We start from the raw sequence: 18,515 nt of genomic DNA, 5'->3' as shown, positions 1-18,515 counted from the left end.
TTTTAATTCTTTTCTTAGGCTAGGAAAGTCTGCATCTGCCTTAGTAATAACTTGCATATTAACAAATACTGCAAAATAAACATGTCAACTTTTTTAAGCAACTGATATTTTTATATTCGTAAAACTAAATTTAGACTTGAAAATTAGCTATGAGCAGTCTTTTTAATATGTTGCTCATTAATGCATTGTTCATTCATTTTGGACTTTTCTTAGCTTTAACACACAAAGAAGTAACCTGGAGGAACTTCTACGACTCAGCAGAGACAAAGTAGCATCTGGCTTTACTGATGAAATAAAAGGCACTTCATGCCTTCTGACTAAGTTGCTTGAACTTGAGGCAAGTATTCATCTTTTAAGAATGTACCTGGTGCCTGAATTATTTTCTCATGTAGAGCACTCACTTCTCTGTTTCATACATTGCAAAGGGAAAGCAGAATCCTTGCAACCAAATGTATTAGAAGAAGGGAAATCAAGGATTTAGGATTCAGCAGAACTGCACTGCTGTCTGACCGTGGAGTTTTGCAGGTGTTGCTGAAAGAAGAAATTGGTGGCTCTGGGTTTGTTGTCTGCAGGCTGAAATAGGTGTAATGGGAAAATAACTTCAGAAAGGAGCTTTTTTTTGTCAGCAGAGATGACCAGGGCTGCAGGACTCATCGGAGCTGGACCACCAAGTGGTGTTTGTGCACAATGGAACTGTTCCAGGACATAAAACTTGGTTAGGGCTGTGAGATCCCTAAGGCAACAGCAAAAGGCACAGAGTTGATGTTGAAAAGTTTATTACTACAATTTTTCACAGCCTTTTTTAAAAAGACTACAAAGCCTTATCAAAAATCTCAGAACTTGGTTCAGTTCTACATTTGTTTTTCTTTTGAACATAGCTAGGTGGAGGTATTTTCGTTCTTGTAGTAAGAATGCCTGGCCTGTTATTTATTGAACCTTTTATAAAATTTAGCCAAGGCATATATCTGACATGGAAATTGCCACCATAAAAAGTTGCTGGAGGTTTGCATGCAGCTAAAAATTGGGTCTTGAAGGGGAAATAAGGAAATAGATACTCTTAGTTTCAGATGATGTTTTCACTGTTTTTGTAGAGACTCTTGTGACTGTAGTTTTGTGAACTGTCCACTGAGAAATACAGGATCATATTAATGCATTAGAACTGCTTATCTTCTAGGGAATAATCGACAGTGAAATCAGTTCTAGTTGGACACAACTGGAGAGCATCTCTTCTGCCTTAGAAAATCTTGTGGCTGAAGTGCAGCAGGCTGCTCTCTCTGAGGCAAGAAACAAGCTACAAGGCGAGTGGAAGGAACTTCAGGCTATTATAAATACCAGGTATAAAAAAAACATTTTATGGTATTAGCTAAGGAATTGTAACTAATTGTGTGTGTTGTGAAGGGGATGGTGTGTATTGCAGAAAAGAGCTGCATAATTTTAACCTTTTCTTCATTGCAAAAGATTAAGCTGTTCTTAATTTTTCTTTATTCATATACACCTGGAAGGTAGTGTGAGTCTCCCCAAGAAGAACAGAGATGGATCTTTGTTACATAACTGTGCAATATTCCCATATATTGCTGTTATTTCCTTTCATCTTTTGGTTGAATTCACAGTGATTCACGTTGCTTTTCTCTTTAATCAAAGAAAAACTCATCTGATCTCAGGAGGGGGAGGATTAGATCTGTTAGACAGACACATTATTTTTGTGGCTTTTTGTGCTTAAAAATATTGAGTGTCTTTTCTTGCTTGCTTTCCAAGTTCATGTTTTGTTACCTCTCTTGCAGAGCAAACTCTTTAAGGACTGCTGTGGAAATTGTTCAGCCAATAGAAAATCAATGCACCTTTCTCTGTGAATTATTAAATCAGTGGCTGAAGAAAAAGTACATCCATCAGTTTAATCTGATGGACAGTGACCTTGCTTATAGTGAACTGGAGGTAAGGGAAGATGCAGAGACCACACCCTAGAAAGAATAAGTTTTAATATCTAGGAAGTAGAGAACTTAATGAGATCTTCAGACTCAGAAGGTTGGGGCTGCTGACAAGACTTCCCAAACCTTCTAAAAACTGTAACAGCATTTAGTCCCTGTGTTTTTAAACACTATTGGTCCTGTAGAGCCAGCCAGGGACCCTCAGTAGGTTCTGCTGTAAAAGCCATTGTTGTGAACATTTCATTGTAGGTTAGGATCTCCTTTTGAGGCAGATTTGTGGTGTTCCCACCTGGCCCTATATCACTTTGTGGAGTTGTACACGTAATGTGCTGTTAATTTATGAGCTCAGGCAGGCTACCTCGTGTCACATCTGCTGCAGTGTCCTGAGCTCAGCTCAGGATGGGTTTGGAAGCTCAGTTTGAATGCAGTAATTGTTCACCTGCTATCAATATCTGATGCCCAGGCCCTGGTCCACTGAGCAGGGTGAATTCTGTTTTATTCTTGGCTTGCCCTCTGGGCTGAGCACACTGACAGCAACACAGAACTGGAAGTTTGCATTTGCCTGCCCTTGGCTCTCCAATGGAGTAGGGTTTAGGTCTCTCAAGCTGTAGGGCAGAGAGCATGTGTGCTCTGTCTGACTAGTTTTGGCTGCAAGGACCCAGAATTTTTGCCCAGCTCCCTGCACAGCTGGACTTTCACAACCTGACATGCTTCTCTTTGAGGGCTGTAACCAGAGAGCCTGCAGGCTGCACCAGGAGATTTTTAAATACATGGAAGTCTGCTCCAGAAGTATAGCATAAAGAACAAAAAGATGGCAGAGTGATAAATACCTCTGTGCTCTGACTGATGTCCTGCTGTGAGAACCTGCTGCTTTCAGTCCCAGAACTATCATCATCTCTCTCTCCTTCTTGTTTGATTGCTGGAAGGAGTCTTGAGCTTTCTGTAGTGCTGATCAAAATCCCTGTGTGTGGAATACCATTTTATTTGATTATTTTGTTCTTTTTCCTTCCCTCCACTGACATCCAGAATAGGTTTCCTGTCTTAACCACACTTTTTAGCATAGTTTTTTACTGCTATTATAAATTGTTTTTCAGTCATAGGTTCAGCTTGAAGGCAGGATATGTTTTCTTTCACTTGCTAACACTTTTGGTCACTCTCTAAATTTCAGGGACTGCAGAGATCCATATTAGAACAGATTGAAGTGTGCAAACAATTGAAACAAGAGCTAGACAGTTCAGCAAGGGATGAATGTAATCCAATAGACCTGAAAGCTGCAAGCAAAATTATGTTTTACTGTCAAAACCAGCTTGAAGAAATGGGCTGTAAATTGCAGATCTGTGATACAGTCCTTAAAGATGTGGAAGCTTTTATGGCCTCCCTGAGGAAGATCCAGTCTTCCATCAAATGTCTACCAGATCCCCCAGATCAACCTGAAATACAGGGAAAAGCTTTGAGAGAGGCTGCACAAGAGGTTTCTCATCTGGCAGAAGAGGCTAAATGTTTGGATGAACGCCTGAGGACTGTTAATATCTGTTTGGAAGATGCTGAATGTGGGAGAAAGACTTGCTGTAAAAACCTTGTCCTGACTTTATCTAAAGACCTAAATGAAATTTATGATCCCTCAAGTGAGCAGATGCTTACAGAAGAAAAAGACTTATACAAGACATTTTCCAGAAAAAACAGTGAACTCCTTAAAAACATTCAGGATCTACGTGACAGAATTAACAAAATAGGCTTGAAGGATCCAACAATTCCAGCAATTCAAAAAAGGTGAATTATTTTTTAAAGCTCTTTTGATTTCATAATTTCAGTGGAGTCAGTCTGGGTCCCCTCTGCAGGAGAGCACTGAAATTTGAACTGTCTGTGCAACACTAAGAGAAGCTGTGAGTTTGTTTTATTTGTTCCATCACAGCTTAGAAGAGGAAGGCTTCTCTCTCTATTTTTTTTTTCAAACTCCTGTATATATGTGTATGTTTGAAGCAGCAGTGAGGAAGCAAAAGTAGGAGCTGGGTTATTGTGATCCTAATTTTTCAGTAAGAAAACTGTCAAACAGGGAGATGGGTCCTCTTGCTGGGCACTGATGCACCTGACCTGAAACTGTGCAGTGTAAGATGGACAGACTGCACTTGCCTTTTAATACAGATTAATTTCACTGTGTTCATACAGACCCAACTGCCCTTCAGAATTTGGATTATTTTCTCACAGTGCTGAGGTCAGCATAACTCATCTGAGGGCCTGTGTCAGATTACATGAATTGAAGATCAAATTAGACTATTTATGATATCATTTAATACAGTATGTGGAGCTCAGGATGAATTTCTAGGGAACTTAATAATTACATTGTGAACCAAATCAAAGGCTTACTTTAATATAAGGCTGTATTTCATTTTTTTCTAATAAAGGATAAAATCATTAACAGAATTGGAAAAGGAATTGGATCGTGCTGCTGCTGAAATGAAACCTATGCAAGAAATTGCTAATAAGCTCCCACAGATCGATGAGGGGAAAGCAGAGGAAGCAAATGAGCAGTGCAAAGTTACAGAGAGGTTATGGGAGGATACAAAGCTCTTGCTTGCTGAATGGTAAGGAGGAAAATGGCATTTTAAAGTACTCTTGTTCAAATAAGAAGTTTGCTTTTTTGTGAAATCAAACAGGAAAAAAGCCCCAGATCATACCTTAAAGATACAGTGGAGACATAAACTATCATTAAACCAAGAATTGCACGTGGAAGTTTGCAGCTAAAGCTCATGAATTTTGCATATTTTTAAAACATCAGAGTCCCATCATTTAGCAGGTATGCAGTGATGTGTTGAACTTAACTGGCATCCAGAAGAAAAACCTGGCTGCTGCTGGGAAAGCTGCATCTTCTGAATTTGCTGTGAATTTCCTGACAGCACACTGAAAAAGAAAATACAAACTGAAACAAATGGAAAAGGACAGCTGGGAAAACAGTCTCTCTGCAGCAAAATAAAGGGAGCTTGGTTTGATAATTCTGTGAGAGAGGAGACTGGGAAAGGCAATGGTTCATTGCTCAGGGCATCTGGGCTTCAGATAGGGCTTTTGAAGATGCCCAGAGGCTTTGCATGGACTGGAATAGTTCTGGTTATATCTCATGGCTGGCACAGGTGGGAGTAACCTGTTTTCATACCCCACTGAAGGAGGAGGGGCTGATGTCCACCAGCCAAGCTGCTGTGAGATCTGCTGCATGTGGTATTTCAGTTTTCTGGTGACTGAGCTCACCTTTCTGGTGGACAGGATCATATGAACACAACTGCTCATCACAGTTAAATGTGGTTCAGCAGCATATGATGGTGAAGGGCATTTCTGATTCCAAAAACTGTCTGGATGCCACACAGGTATCACACATTATTGCAGGATTCAAGACTGGTACAGTTCATCACTCCTGTTCTCTTATCCACACATAGTTGTCAAACTCCCCACGTGTGTGAATATAGGAGAAGGAAGTAGACAGAACATTGAGGCTGCAGGTTTGTGCTTAGGCCATAAATAATACTTCTCTTTTTAATAGCCAGGAGCAGTGTGCAAGGGTTCTGGAGCTCCTGAAGCAGTATCAAAGCTGCAAAACGAGTCTGACCAGCATCATCCAGAAACAGGAGATTGTGCTTTCCCAGCAAACTTCTTACATGGGGAAGGAGAATTTGAACAGACTAATAGCAAAGGTGAGTAACAAGAGCTTAGTGGAAAGGAAAGAAAAGCCTTTCCTGGGAGCATTCAGATGCGTGGTTGCCTTTGTACCCTCAGCCTTCAGGGCAGATATTAAGGCCTTGCTTTCACTTTGGCTTCCAAAATACATTTTGGGACTCCCTATTTTTGTTTCAAGTAGATTTAAGTCAGTTTTTCATAGTGAAACAGAGTCTTGTTATGGAGGGGAATTAAAAAACCAAAATCAAACCCCATGGAAGAACTAGGATCTAGTATGAAGATGAGATTTGGTCCTGTCCTTTTGCTCCAAGCTGTCTGTGACAGCACTTAAACATTTGCAGTAGATTTTACATTACTTGATGAGCTACTCATACAGAATGAGCAGGTGCTGCTGGACACCCCTACATTTAATTTAAAGTTTTCCACCTTTTCTATCAGAAATGTGCCAGCCAGCTTCTTGACTAAATGAATACATCTACAGGGCATTGTTGTCCATGGCTAACAATTAGTGAACTGTAGCATGTCCATCATGGCTGTTTTACTGCACAGGCTTCCCATATCCTGGGTTATGTAAGTGATTGTTCAGATCCTATTTTAAGGCTTTCTGGTGAGGCATCACCCATAGCATCCAGGAGTGCTTGTTCTCAGGCAGTGCCTGGGCTGGTTACATTTAAGAAGGAATGGTAAGTGGTGTCTTCCTCAGGCAATGGGATGGTGTTTGCTTGTGCCAGCCCCTTTTAGCTGAGGCAGGGTCTCTTCTTGGTCCCACCAGTGAGACTTGGGGCACCTTGTATCATCTGGGCTCCTGCTGCAAGGGGGACACTGCATATCCCAGCCCCTGCTTGTATGGAGACCCCTCTCTGGGAACAGCCCTCCCTCCTCACCCTGAGCTGTGCAGTTCCCACTCCCAGAGCTGTGGTATGACATTGCTGTGGCACAGTACAGGCATGTACTTGAGTGCTGTTACATAGAACTCTACAGAATTGTTACATAGAACTCTACAGAATTGTTACATAGAACTCTACAGAATTGTTACATAGAATTACAAAGAATTAGAACAAAGCAGAGCACTCTCCCTGCTCTGGTTTGTCAGAGCAGCTCTGCCATCCCTCCCCAAGCTTAGTGCCCGACAGTGTCGTATGGGAAGATGAAATTTCCCAGGATGTCTGTGGGAAATAAGGAGAGAGATGTTAACATCAAAGTGCCGAGCACTAGAGGTCAGTGTTTCTTTTCCAGGAAGCTTCCATGTTGTTTGTAAACACTGACATTCCAATCAGACACAAAAAGAAGCAGCTTGGCGTTTAAATAGAAAGTAGGAGAAAGAGATGTTTCAGTTTCTGGCAGTGTCTGTGTTTAAGTAGGATTTAAGCTTTTTTTGGTAAATAGTTCAAAACCTGGTGATCAGAATGCAGGTTACTTTAGAATTATTATAGAATTATTAGAGTTGTATTAGAATTATTTTAGAGTTGTAATAGTATCTCAGATGATTGTCCCACTGTGCATTATTTATCTCTGTGATCAAGGTTCTGTGTGTGGATGTACAGTCCCCTTGGATCTGGCTCTTAGGACTTTAAAAGCAAACTGTGGTTTTGGCTTTCTTAGAAATAAATTATCTGCATTGCCATTCAGCTGTTCTGCAGCCAATAACAGAATGATATGGATTTCTAACAGGGCAATATTCCTGACTGCATGGCAGGGATATAACAACACAGGATGCTTTCCTAGTCTCATCATATTATATAAAATACATTATTTTATGTAATGCTGTTGTTTCTCTAAGCAAAATAACCCAGCACAGCAGTTAAAAAATATTTTGCTGAATAAGCAGTCATAAGCAAGTATGCTCACAAATGTCCATGTGGTCTTTTTCACAGATTGAAGAGGCAAAAGAGGAATTTAATGATCACTCTGAAGATGTAGACAAAATAAATCAGATCTGCAAAAACCTGCAATTCCAGCTGAATAAAATGAGAAGCTTTGAGGAGCCTCCATTTGAGAATGAAGCTAACATTATTGTGGACAGATGGCTGGATGTATGTAAAAAGTAAATTATCAGGGTGGTCTTATCTCTTATGCATTATAGTAATTGATTCTGATGTGGGTGTAATATTTTGAATAAATTAAGTGCAATATGGCAGAGATTCTTAAGAGATAAATCCAAGTGTTTACCAGAGCAAAGCTTGCAGAGTGTCTATGGATGTAATGTTTGTGATCTCTCAGGTAGTTTATATTGTCAGTACTCCTTGGCAGTAAATAATTCTAGAAAATGCAGAAATGCAATATTTGTGCTTCCATAACAACTTATATGGATTTAGACACTGGAGACAATCTGGAAAATTACAGTGCTGGTGCTTTTGGTGAGAAATGTTTGCGACTGTCGGTCTAAGCAGTGCATCAATACTGAGATTAAATGGTATTTACTGGGAGTAGATAAACATTAATGAGCAGGGCTCCTTTCTAAACCTGCCTTAAAACTGGCAAGCTGCTGTTGTGATTGGTATGTTTGGTGACATGTGTGGCAGGGATTTAAGTATCTTCTCCATGACCAGTTTACTGTGAAGACATGAGATTTTTTTTTTCTCCTCTGCCGCTCTTGTTTTTGTGGGTGCTTTTGTCTCGCTCCTATTTTATTGTGCTGCTTTTGCTTTTAGAATATAACTCAGTAATATTTTTTTTTAAATCTGTGTGTGTTTTCTGTCTCTCAATCTAATGGTAGATCAATGAAAAGACTGAAAACTACTGTGATAATTTGGGAAGAGCTCAGGCTTTGTGGGACAAACTCCTGAGCTTATCTGGCACAATTGACGCTTGGGCAAACGCAGAGCTCAAGAATGCAGAAGGCCGTGTCCTGACTGAGGAGGACCTTACTCAGTTGAAGGTAATTTAAATGGAAATATTTTACCCTTCCTTTATGCTGTATGACCCTTGGGCTATAGACATGGACATTGCACTGAAATACCAATGGAGAAAGTTGTAAATTTGCAGTTGCAGCTAAATGGGTGGTTTCTCTAAGGATGTTGCCTTTATTTGGGGATACAGGTCTTGGAAACTTATGCACAAATAGTGTATATGTGTAATAAATGGTTTTCAGTCAATGCAACACTGCAAATGCTGTGTGGTGGTGTACAAACATGGACCAAAGAGAAAGCCTGTGAGGCTGTAGCCTGGAGTACAGTGGTGCACAGAGAAGAAAGAAAAGAGTGTGTAGAGGCTAATGATTACTTTTCCAGCTAGAAGTAGCCTGTCAGTGAAGATGCTGAAGCCTCTGGATCAGCTGGGTAAGGCACAGCTGGAGGAGAGGTTTCAGAGGTGGTTTATTTTCCCCCTGTCCTGGTGGGTTTCTCAGTGTAACAGCAACCTCATCAGAGAGAGGCTGCTGAGCATCTCCAGGGGCTGCACATGGGCAGGCAGCAGCAGAGCCTGGGCTGCCCCTGCTCCTTTGGCACAGGTTATAACATTAATTCTCAGTATCAGGGTGCAGCTGGGTGTAAAAACACATGCACTGTGAGGTCTGTGCCATTGAAACCTTCATGTATGGGGGTGAATATTTTAATTTCTAACTTTAGGGCCACAATAGGTCAGCTATGCTTCGTTGTGGCAAATAACCAGTGTCTACTAAGCAAAAATAATTTCCTGCTTGAGAGTGATTGAGACATAAATACATTGCATATCCTCTTGTTTGAAAATTTTCAGGCAGTTTTACCTCAGTGTTTACAAGCTACAAATGGTCTGGTTTTTATTATGGTTGTTTGCAGCTTCCTCCTACTGTTAGCACTGCTCATTTGTTTTAATTTGCAGAGCACTAAAAAGCTAAAGTGCTCTTTGTGTATGGATCTTCACTAGGAAACAGTGGCATATCCACTGTGCAGCAGTGGTTATTTTGTCACATCGTTGTCTCTACCACTGTACTGTCAGAATTTTCCTGGAGTAGTTTAGGTCCCTGAAGGCTCCAGTAAAAATGCAACAGCTGGAAAATGCATCCTTAGGGCCGTTTTGTTACCTGGAAACTGCTCAAGTCTGGCCTGACTCTGCTCCTCCTTAAGAAGGGCTGTGCTGGAGGTGGCTACACCAAGGTGATTCTGCTACTTCCTCCTGAGAGACAAGTCTCAAAGAGGAGGGAGAAGAGGGCAAGAGACACAGAAACCATGTTCCCATGAGCAGCTATTATAAAGTGGAATAGAAGGAGAGAAAACTGAACCCAATGCGTTTGAATTTTTTGTGAAACGATTCCAAATGCAGAGGGCATCAGGTTCATTTATCACTTGATTATTTATCTTTTTTTGTTGATGTTGAAATGCCTCTGCATTTATGTTAATTCTGAAAAGATCCGCAACTGTTGCAATGTGTATCACCTTACACAGAGTTAAAAACTTTACACACAGTTGAAAACTTTGTGAGCACCCAGCAGAGCACTGGTGCATGTCACAAGAGAACAGAGCAGTGAATTACTGGACTGTGTATTTAAGGATAATTTCAGTACAAATAATGTGAGAGGGGTTCTGCTTTCCCCTGTAGCCCGTATGCAAATGCAAACTCTTTTAAGGCCTGCAGCACATGAATGGGTTTTGATGATTGCTTGTACAGAGATGACAGAAGGAAGACTTTGTCCTCAGGGACCTGGAATATAGATTTGGGACTATGAGACAAAGTCATTGTCCTGTTCATAAGCTGAAGCTGGCATTTTACCTTCACATTATTCTCTTGCTCTAAAGTACATTCAAATGAGTGGAGATCTTTTCATATGGAAAGGATTTACATTTAAACACACATTTACAGCATGTGTTATATTTTATCACTTCCATACCAAAGCTTCCATACCAGGACACCAATTCTTGCCTTAATCTGTGACATCTGAGAATATGCCTTTTAGTAGAAGCAGCAAGACATAAATGCTAAATTAAAATTATTTTACTGCAAATTTACTTGAAGCAAAATAATTAAGATTCTTAAACATATCCTAGATTTACATTATCTGCTTTGCCTGAGAAACAGCGTGTTTATGACTCGAATACAAAAAATGCTTAATTGCTAAACTGAAAATGAGGAAATGAACCAATTATGACACCTCTATGTGCCAAAATGCATAATCAGAATATTTTAATATAATTCTCTGACATAAACATATAGATTTAATTTGGAAGGAAGCATAGTTACCAATGTGTTTTTTCCACTTTTAGGCATGCTTACGAGTCCAAGAGCAGAAACTCCAAAAATTCGACAACACGGTGGCTGAGATAGAAGAACTTCTGAATAGTAATGAGCCCCCATTGGAACTACAGGTACAGAGAAGCTTTTACAGCTGTCACACCAGTACTCCTTACTATAGCCCTGCTTCTACTATTGCCTTTGCCACAATCAGGTACTGGTTTTATTTATATCTACTCAAGGAGAGCATTCTGTTACCAGTGAGCAGTGATAATTCATTTCTTGTATCTCCTGCCTGTTATAGGTTGTTAGAACCAGACCTGTCATTTTAAACACAAAGGTCTTTGTCACTTCTGTGCCTTTTTGGGCCTGCCCAAAGAGGTTGATAACAGTGCTATCTGGTGTTTAGCTGTTGGCCAACAACAATGGACCTCCTCACCCCTTTGGGGATCCCAGGAGCTCAGCTTTATGTCGATTTTAAACTCAACCTTTGCTTGGACATGGCTTAATGTAGTTTGTTAATGTGGAGTTTCTTGCACAGGGTGATGTTTACTGTGGTGTTTTGCTTTGGGGTATCACAAGGAAATCTTCATCTTTCTGTGTTAGCTTCACACAACAAAGAATCAATTCCTTTTTCAGACTGTGTTAGCTTCCCTTGCTCCTGTAGCAGCTCTGTAATCACCTTCTCACAGTGTCTGTCAGGTGCACCTTGAGCTTGACCCTGTGTAGCTATTTCTGTGTTTATCCTCAGCAGGCAGTGAACTCGGAGGAGTTTCACTGGGTAAGGTGATCTAAGGAGCTTAGGGAAGGACTCAGTAACCTTGTGCTGTGAGTGCTGTGCTCCTCTACATGCCCCGAGTCCCTGGGCTGGTGTTCCACCATGCGATCCCACCCAGCTGCTGCCTCATGCAAGCCAAGGATGAGGTTCAGGACCTGTTGCTCCTTAGTGAATAGTCTCAAGCCAGAGGTTCCAACCTCTCTGCTGGCCTTTTTTTGGGTCATTGTGGGGAATTTCCCCCAGTGGAATCACTGCAGGAGGTGTGTTACAGAGAGAGCTTCCACCCTCTTTTGCATGGCAGCTGAAGCTCCTGTAAGGCATTTATCCAGCTTAGAGTAGGCACTGGAGAGATGGACAGATGAAATAAAACAGCACCAGTAAAAGTGCTAATAAAGATGAACTCAGATCACTCCACAGAAAACCAGAACTTAAATGTTTTTCGGTTTCTGGAGTGGTAGAGAAACAAATCAAAACAAATTGTATTTGAAATGTCTGGACTTCAGATCACTTAATTTCTTTTTATGTGTTTCACAGATTTTTGTAATGTTCTGGGAAATCACTCCAATATAATTGATGTATGTTTATTTCCAATTTTAAGGTCATCAGATCATCTGTTGTGCAAAAAATGGAGCTAATAAAAGAGCTCTTGTCAGCCAAGCGAGGGACCAGTGAAGTCACTGTGAATACAGCAGAGCTCAAAGGAGGCCTTGATCTGGCCAAGACACAGATTGGAATGACTGAATCACTTCTCAAAGCTTTATCTCCTTCAGACACCTTAGAAATCTTTACTAAACTGGAGGTAGCATGCCACAGATTGTGTATATTTTATACATTTGTTCATAATTTCTCTCTTGGTTAAGTGTTCATAAGTGTTCATCCTGTGTAAATTGTAGACTGTTGGAATAATTCAGGTGAAGAGCCTGGTTTGAATATCTCCTTAAGATGCCAGAAACATGGAAGAAAAGCTTTGTTTTACGGGAATTATCAGATATGTTTAACCCTTGCAGCTGTTGGAAGTGTTTAATCCTAGACACAACAGCAGTTTTGCCCAGGATATGTTCAAGCAGTAGTGTGTGTTTTTCAATTGTCTGTTTTCCAAGGCTGGCTAATATACAGAGGATGCCTTTGTGCCACCAGAGCCTGACTGCAAGGGGAGCTCCCAGTAGACAAATTCAGCCAAATATTTGCTGAAACTCGAGCTTGAAGGCTTAGGCTGGCAAGATTTAAACCTCCTGTGGAGCAGGGAGTGAATTATGTGCATTGTGGGTGTGAGACCTCCAATAGTTTGGGGCACTGAAATCACAGCCATTGGAGGAAAGATAGTTTTTAATTAATTCTCTAGCTCCCTCTAAGTTACCTTTTAGCCCACTGGGTCTTGATACACAGAATAAGGAATTTAGGGGGTGGAATAATGCCTGTGGCAGCTGAGGAATTATAGTTTGTAAGTATTATATGTTATGGAATGTACAATGGCTCTATTCACATATCTGTTCTGTGGGGTTGTGTATGCATACAGGTGTATACACACTGCTCAAGGAGAGTTCAGTGCTTGTACCTACCTACTGATGGCCTTGTTAATGCCAACATAATTTAAGGAATTATTTTGACAGGCAGGGCTAAACCCTTTTGCAAAACTCTAGTTTGTGCAAAAGCAGCTCTGCTTTGTTTTTTTAACCTTAGGAGATACACCAGAAAATTCTGCAACAAGAACACCTTGTGGCATTACTCCAGGAAGAGACAGATTGTCCTGATGTGGATGACTTAAATAAGCAGCTTAAATGTGTCACTGATTTATTTAATAGCAAGAAACATGTGCTTCAAGATCATTTTATGGGTGTTTTGGATCGTAAGTAAACACATTTCAATTTTTCACCTTTACAGGTTTGCATTGACCACCACAGTGACTTAAAGGTTATGCTGTTAATTGGTTAGGTGTCTGAAACTGCTTTGACATCCCAAACTGCCTCAGAGTTCTGAACAAGGTAGAGTTGCAGAAAACCTGATTTTGATCCCAGCAAACCACTCAGTCTGAATCCAAGTACTTGGTTTCTTATTTTTATGTTTAAAAAATTAGATAAAAGAAGTATAAAGAATAATTCAGGAACAAATGTCAGAGTATTTAATTTCGAAATACAGGAACCCAGTGTTTTAATTTTTTCCAGTTATCTTTTTATTTAAAATTAGTTACAAGAATAAATAGTGATATTACTCTTTGCTTTAAGCAGGCACAGGATTAAGCAGGTGGGAAATTTAGCCCAAAGATAGTGTCATGTCTTCAAATGTTTTTTAAATAGTGTTAATCTGTGTGGAAATGATAAAGGTTTGCACTAGGCTATTCCACATCTTGTTTACCCAAACTGCTGTGTGTAACAGAGTTATCTGCTCCTAGGGAACAAGTGTGTTGATTGTCAGTTAATGTTAGCTAAAAAAAAAATAAGAGCTGCAGCATGTTCAGTCACATGTTCTGTAGTAAAAAGCAACCTTTGACAGTAGTACTGATAAATGTAATTTTAAATTGTCTGAAGTCTTCATGTTAAACAGGATTTTTTTTACAGAATGCAATTAATGAAAAAAAATTGAAATGCATCTTTTCTTCAGGTCAGTGCAAGAATTTTAATGACTGGTTCAGCAGCACTCAGCTGTCTCTGAAGGAGTGCTTTGAGCCCTCAGAAACAAAACCCATACTGGAAGAAAGACTAGAGATGCTAAAGGTGAAGTATTAAAATACTGTAATTTCTAAAGCTGATTGTTCTTGAAGTGTTGCTCTTTTTGCCCACGAGACTATTCTTGGGACTGAATTCAACTGCAGTGGTTTTATAACTGGAGACTGAAAGAACATCTTATATGACTTAAAGCATTAGGAAAATAAGGGCAATGAAAATAAAACTTAATTGAAATGAAGTGTCAGTGTTCAGGTTCAGACAACTTGGGCAAGTTAAAGACAGGACAGTAGTTAATGAAAGTCAGTGGACCTTGACCAAGTACTTCAGGCTGCATAAGGCAAATGTGAAGAGAGTAGCATGAAATTGTGATTCCCAATGGACTCAAATGTGAAAAAAAATGCATTTAATTTGGTGTAGCAAGATTTTCTCTCCAAATCAGACAGAATGAACACAAAACAGATGGAAAAGCCAAAACATCTGCAAGAAGCAATCACAGTTAAGCAGGAAAAGGAGATAGTGATGTCAGTGCTAGATTTGGATGCTGTGTGTACCAGTACTGTAGAGAAGATCAAACAAGTCATCAATTCCACTTTCTCCATATTTCACAGACAGCAACTTTTCCATTTACATGTGCAATAGTCAGCAAACTGTAAATTAACATAAATTCTTTTTCAGGAACTGAAATTGCTGGAAAGAAATACTGGTGGGGGTAAAAGGAGCTGAAAAGCTCTTGTAACATAAATACCTATTACACTACAGCAAATTTGACAAATGGATCTTGTGCTTATGTTCCTTTTCAGCACTTCCTAACATCTGAAGGCAGAGATAGAGACATCCAAGAAGTTAAAGCTTTATTGAATAAAGTGAAGCCTTACTTGCCCAAAGCAAGCATTAACCACCTCAACAGCCGTGTGAGAGATCAAGAGGCAGAACTGCAGAGGTTGATCTCCAAATGTCAGAAAAGGGAAAAGGAGCTTGGTGCCTCTCTCCAGCAGCTCAGTAGGTAGGGAACTAATCTTGTGTCTGACATTTTAATTGCGAGTGGTATCAAATGATTCATTACTAAACAGCCATAGGGAATGGCAAGCAACCCTTCTTTTTACAAAAGGTGGTATTTTAATCAAATGTTTTGTTGTATGTTCCCAGTGGGTTGTTTTTTCAATTCCATAGCAGACCTGTATGGAAACTGTGGATAATTTCAGTGACATGAACAGAGATAGTCAGAATTAGGCTTCTGTTTAAAATTTTGCTTGATCAGACACTATTTTTATTTTTTTTTCAGCAAAACACTGCTGCCAGTAGGTTTTAGCCATGTGATACTTCTTATTTTGACCTGAGTCTCTATTTATACCTCCTTTAGCCTTGAAGAAAGCAGCATGACCTTGGAAGAATGGCTCTCTGCTCAGGAGGAAAAAGTAAAAGACATCAATAAAGATGATGCAGAACTCAAAAATGTCTATAAAACACTCTTAATGCAGAGGTATTGGGGTTTTTTGGTCTCTTTCTAAGAACTGTCTTCTAAACAAGATTGTTCCATGTTGTTACAACAAGTACGTGTTGATTACTTTTTTTTGTTTTCCCAGGAAACCATTTGACTCCCTGGCTAAGCTATCAAATTCCTTGAGGGAGTTTGGGCTGACGGAATATGAAACCCTTTCAGAAGCCAGTAATCTTCTTAGTAGGTACCATGCACTGATAACACGTGTCAGTGGAATGGCAGGGAATACTGACAGAATTCCAGTGGAAGGACAGAATTTTGAAGACCTTGCCCAGGATGTTTCTTGCTGGATCAAAAAGCTTGAGGAGTCCCTTAACAAAATGAGTTCACAAGGAAGCAAGTTGCCATCAGACGAAAGGATTAATCAGATAAAGGTATTGTGTTAAATATTCCTTTTTCACCTTGCACCTCAAGCTAATGCTTGATGAGTCAGTACATCCTGAAAGATGCTGTCACTGCTCATGGCAGTAGTTTTGTCATTTCAGCTTTTTATTTGTCAGCATAATATGAGTCCTCTTTGTAGAGAATAATAAATCAGCTTAATTGTCCCAGACTTTGGAAATGAGATGATCTCTCTCCTTGTGTGTCAGCTATGTAACATATTAGAAGACTTCTGTTGTCTTGAAGAGCACTGTGAAAAGTGTGACAAAAATAATGGTAATACCTTTTATTTTGGAACCAATAATAATGGTATATGCACCGCTTCTGTTTCTTGTTTAATACAGGAAATCACAAGCCTCAGAGATGAAGGTGAGGCCAAAATGCAGAGCATGGTGGCTCTAGGAGAAACTTTATTGAGAAATGAGAAAAATAAGAAGCCAGAGGTTCAGCGGACTATTTCTGAGCTCCAGAAAAAGTGGGAAAACATCTGTCAGCTGGCTATTGAACATAGCAGGTAATGTGGAATTTACTTAGAGGCAGTGGAGATCACTTACTGCTATAATGACTTTTTTCTCCCTGCTTCCTTTAATTAGTTTTCTGTTCTTTGGGGAGCAGAACAAGTTGCCCACAGAAATAGTTCGATTTTTGCAGAGTTGTGGAGGGGCAGGTCACAGTTTGACTTGAATGGTCAGGTGGGGGATTGCCAGAGATACTTTCTGGTGTGGCCATGAAGAGCCAGAGAATCTTCTGTTTCCTCCTGTTATTACTGAGCTCTCAGTAAAAACACACAAGAGGTGCTCGGGAAGATGGAGCGTTGGCTGTGCTGGATCCAGCACGGCAGAATGCAGAGCATCCTCTTCACACTGTTAAATACAGGAGTGGAGGTGCTCTGCATGTCTGAAGAGATGCTCAGGACCTTGCAGGATCAGGCTTGTGAACAGCAGATGCACCACAGGACCAGCAGCAGTGAGAAGCTGGAGCAGGGAACTTGATGCAAGAGCACTTCACGGATGCCAGGCTGTGCTTCAGTTTATTTGCCAAAAAATGTGAATCTTGAGGGGCAGAACCCAAAGCAATGAAGCTTTGCTTTTGTCCTCGATTATCCTGCTGTACTTTACAGAATTATATCCCGACTATTTATTTGGATTTGTTTGTGTGGGATTGTGTTTTCAAATGTTGGCATTTAAGTTCCATCTGGAAGATATCTGAGCTCCATCACTAAATGTGAACATACAAATGTTACTTCTGTCTCATTGCATACTGCCTGTGGATAAATGCAACCTGTTCACCTGCAGCAGATCAGCATGTGTGCTTATAAAGCACACAAAGAGAAATCCAATGTAAAGGTCAGGAAAGTAATCGCTGGACTGTACTAACATTCCCCATCTTGTAAATGCTGGTTTTGTAGTCTGTATCTCTAAAACACTCCCCTGCCCAATTAAATGTGATGTGTGTCTTCTACAGAGCATTCCCTTTCAGGAGGCTGTCATGAGAAGTCAAGGAAAGCAGATTCATAACCATGTGATAATTCTTTTAACAGAATTTCTGCTGCAGTGAAAAGCAGAAGGATACGGAGCATGAGCAACACATCTCAGATGCTGTAAACTGTGGGTTTATAGGTTAAGGTTTAAAAGGGTTAGTCATATGTCCTGCATTCAAGTTCATTTGCAATGACTTAAATGTTTTTCATCACCTTGAAAATTCCACTCTGATCAGTAATTTAAAATCTGGAGAAAAAGGTATTCAGTACACTCAAGGTTGTTCTAATGGTTGACTTGTTCACACTTTGGCATTTTCTAGGTAATCAATAAATCAGTTTATTTTAACACTGTTAAGCACAACATTTTTTTTCTTAGCCCTCAAGAGCAACTTCAGTGCAACAGGGAGCAATATGAGCAAAGCAAAGAAGATCTGAAACTGGCTCTAATGGAACTGGAAAAACAGCAACAAGAGATTTTTCCCCTTCAGCCTGGTTTGGAGGAGAGGCAAGCTCAGCTGGCAAACTATGCTGACCTCCTGAAGAAAACAGAAGCCTTGACTTCCCAGTTTAGCAAATTGAAAAGCCAGAAAGAACATCTACAGGGTCACACTGCTGATCCCTGCTTCACAGAGGCAGAATGGTCAGAATTAAAGCACCAGCATGAAAATCTGCTCAGCCAGCTCCAGGTTGGGACCTCACTCTCCTTTCCTGTTGGTTGCAGTTCCCACTGCTCAGCTGTGGTGTCATTCAGGTGGGAAGGTTATGGGTAAAGCTGGGAGTGGAGGAAGTTCCTCTGAAAAAGGGCAGGAAATATCTTCCTCTATGTCTCTGAGGGATAAATACTGAAACAAATGAGACCAAAGTAAATCTGAAGAACATTTTGTACCTGCATAAACAGATTTGGATAGCTATAACATGAGGCATTTGCTCTTACATTCTTCAAGCCATGGTAGGTTTTCTTCCTTTTGAAAGGATGAATTTG

The 18,515-nt window shown here is 40.2% G+C and overlaps 1 protein-coding gene across 1 annotated transcript in view; it reads left to right on the top strand.

Moving 5' to 3' along the window:
* The window catches only part of SYNE2 (spectrin repeat containing nuclear envelope protein 2), a 153,976-nt gene that overhangs the window by 30,621 nt on the left and 104,840 nt on the right, over positions 1 to 18,515 (top strand). Inside the window, exons 25-41 of the mRNA XM_062494829.1 lie at positions 214 to 337; positions 1,175 to 1,335; positions 1,782 to 1,932; positions 3,094 to 3,695; positions 4,328 to 4,507; positions 5,455 to 5,605; positions 7,463 to 7,621; positions 8,305 to 8,466; positions 10,766 to 10,867; positions 12,110 to 12,310; positions 13,192 to 13,357; positions 14,110 to 14,222; positions 14,975 to 15,177; positions 15,535 to 15,654; positions 15,758 to 16,046; positions 16,398 to 16,567; positions 17,910 to 18,219. Coding sequence (XP_062350813.1) covers positions 214 to 337; positions 1,175 to 1,335; positions 1,782 to 1,932; positions 3,094 to 3,695; positions 4,328 to 4,507; positions 5,455 to 5,605; positions 7,463 to 7,621; positions 8,305 to 8,466; positions 10,766 to 10,867; positions 12,110 to 12,310; positions 13,192 to 13,357; positions 14,110 to 14,222; positions 14,975 to 15,177; positions 15,535 to 15,654; positions 15,758 to 16,046; positions 16,398 to 16,567; positions 17,910 to 18,219 — 3,364 coding nt within the window. The remainder of the gene's footprint in view (positions 1 to 213; positions 338 to 1,174; positions 1,336 to 1,781; positions 1,933 to 3,093; positions 3,696 to 4,327; positions 4,508 to 5,454; positions 5,606 to 7,462; positions 7,622 to 8,304; positions 8,467 to 10,765; positions 10,868 to 12,109; positions 12,311 to 13,191; positions 13,358 to 14,109; positions 14,223 to 14,974; positions 15,178 to 15,534; positions 15,655 to 15,757; positions 16,047 to 16,397; positions 16,568 to 17,909; positions 18,220 to 18,515) is intronic.

This window comes from Cinclus cinclus, chromosome 6 (genome assembly GCF_963662255.1).
Source record: "Cinclus cinclus chromosome 6, bCinCin1.1, whole genome shotgun sequence".
In the NCBI taxonomy this organism is placed as follows: domain Eukaryota; kingdom Metazoa; phylum Chordata; class Aves; order Passeriformes; family Cinclidae; genus Cinclus; species Cinclus cinclus.
This window is presented reverse-complemented; position numbering and strand designations above follow the sequence as displayed.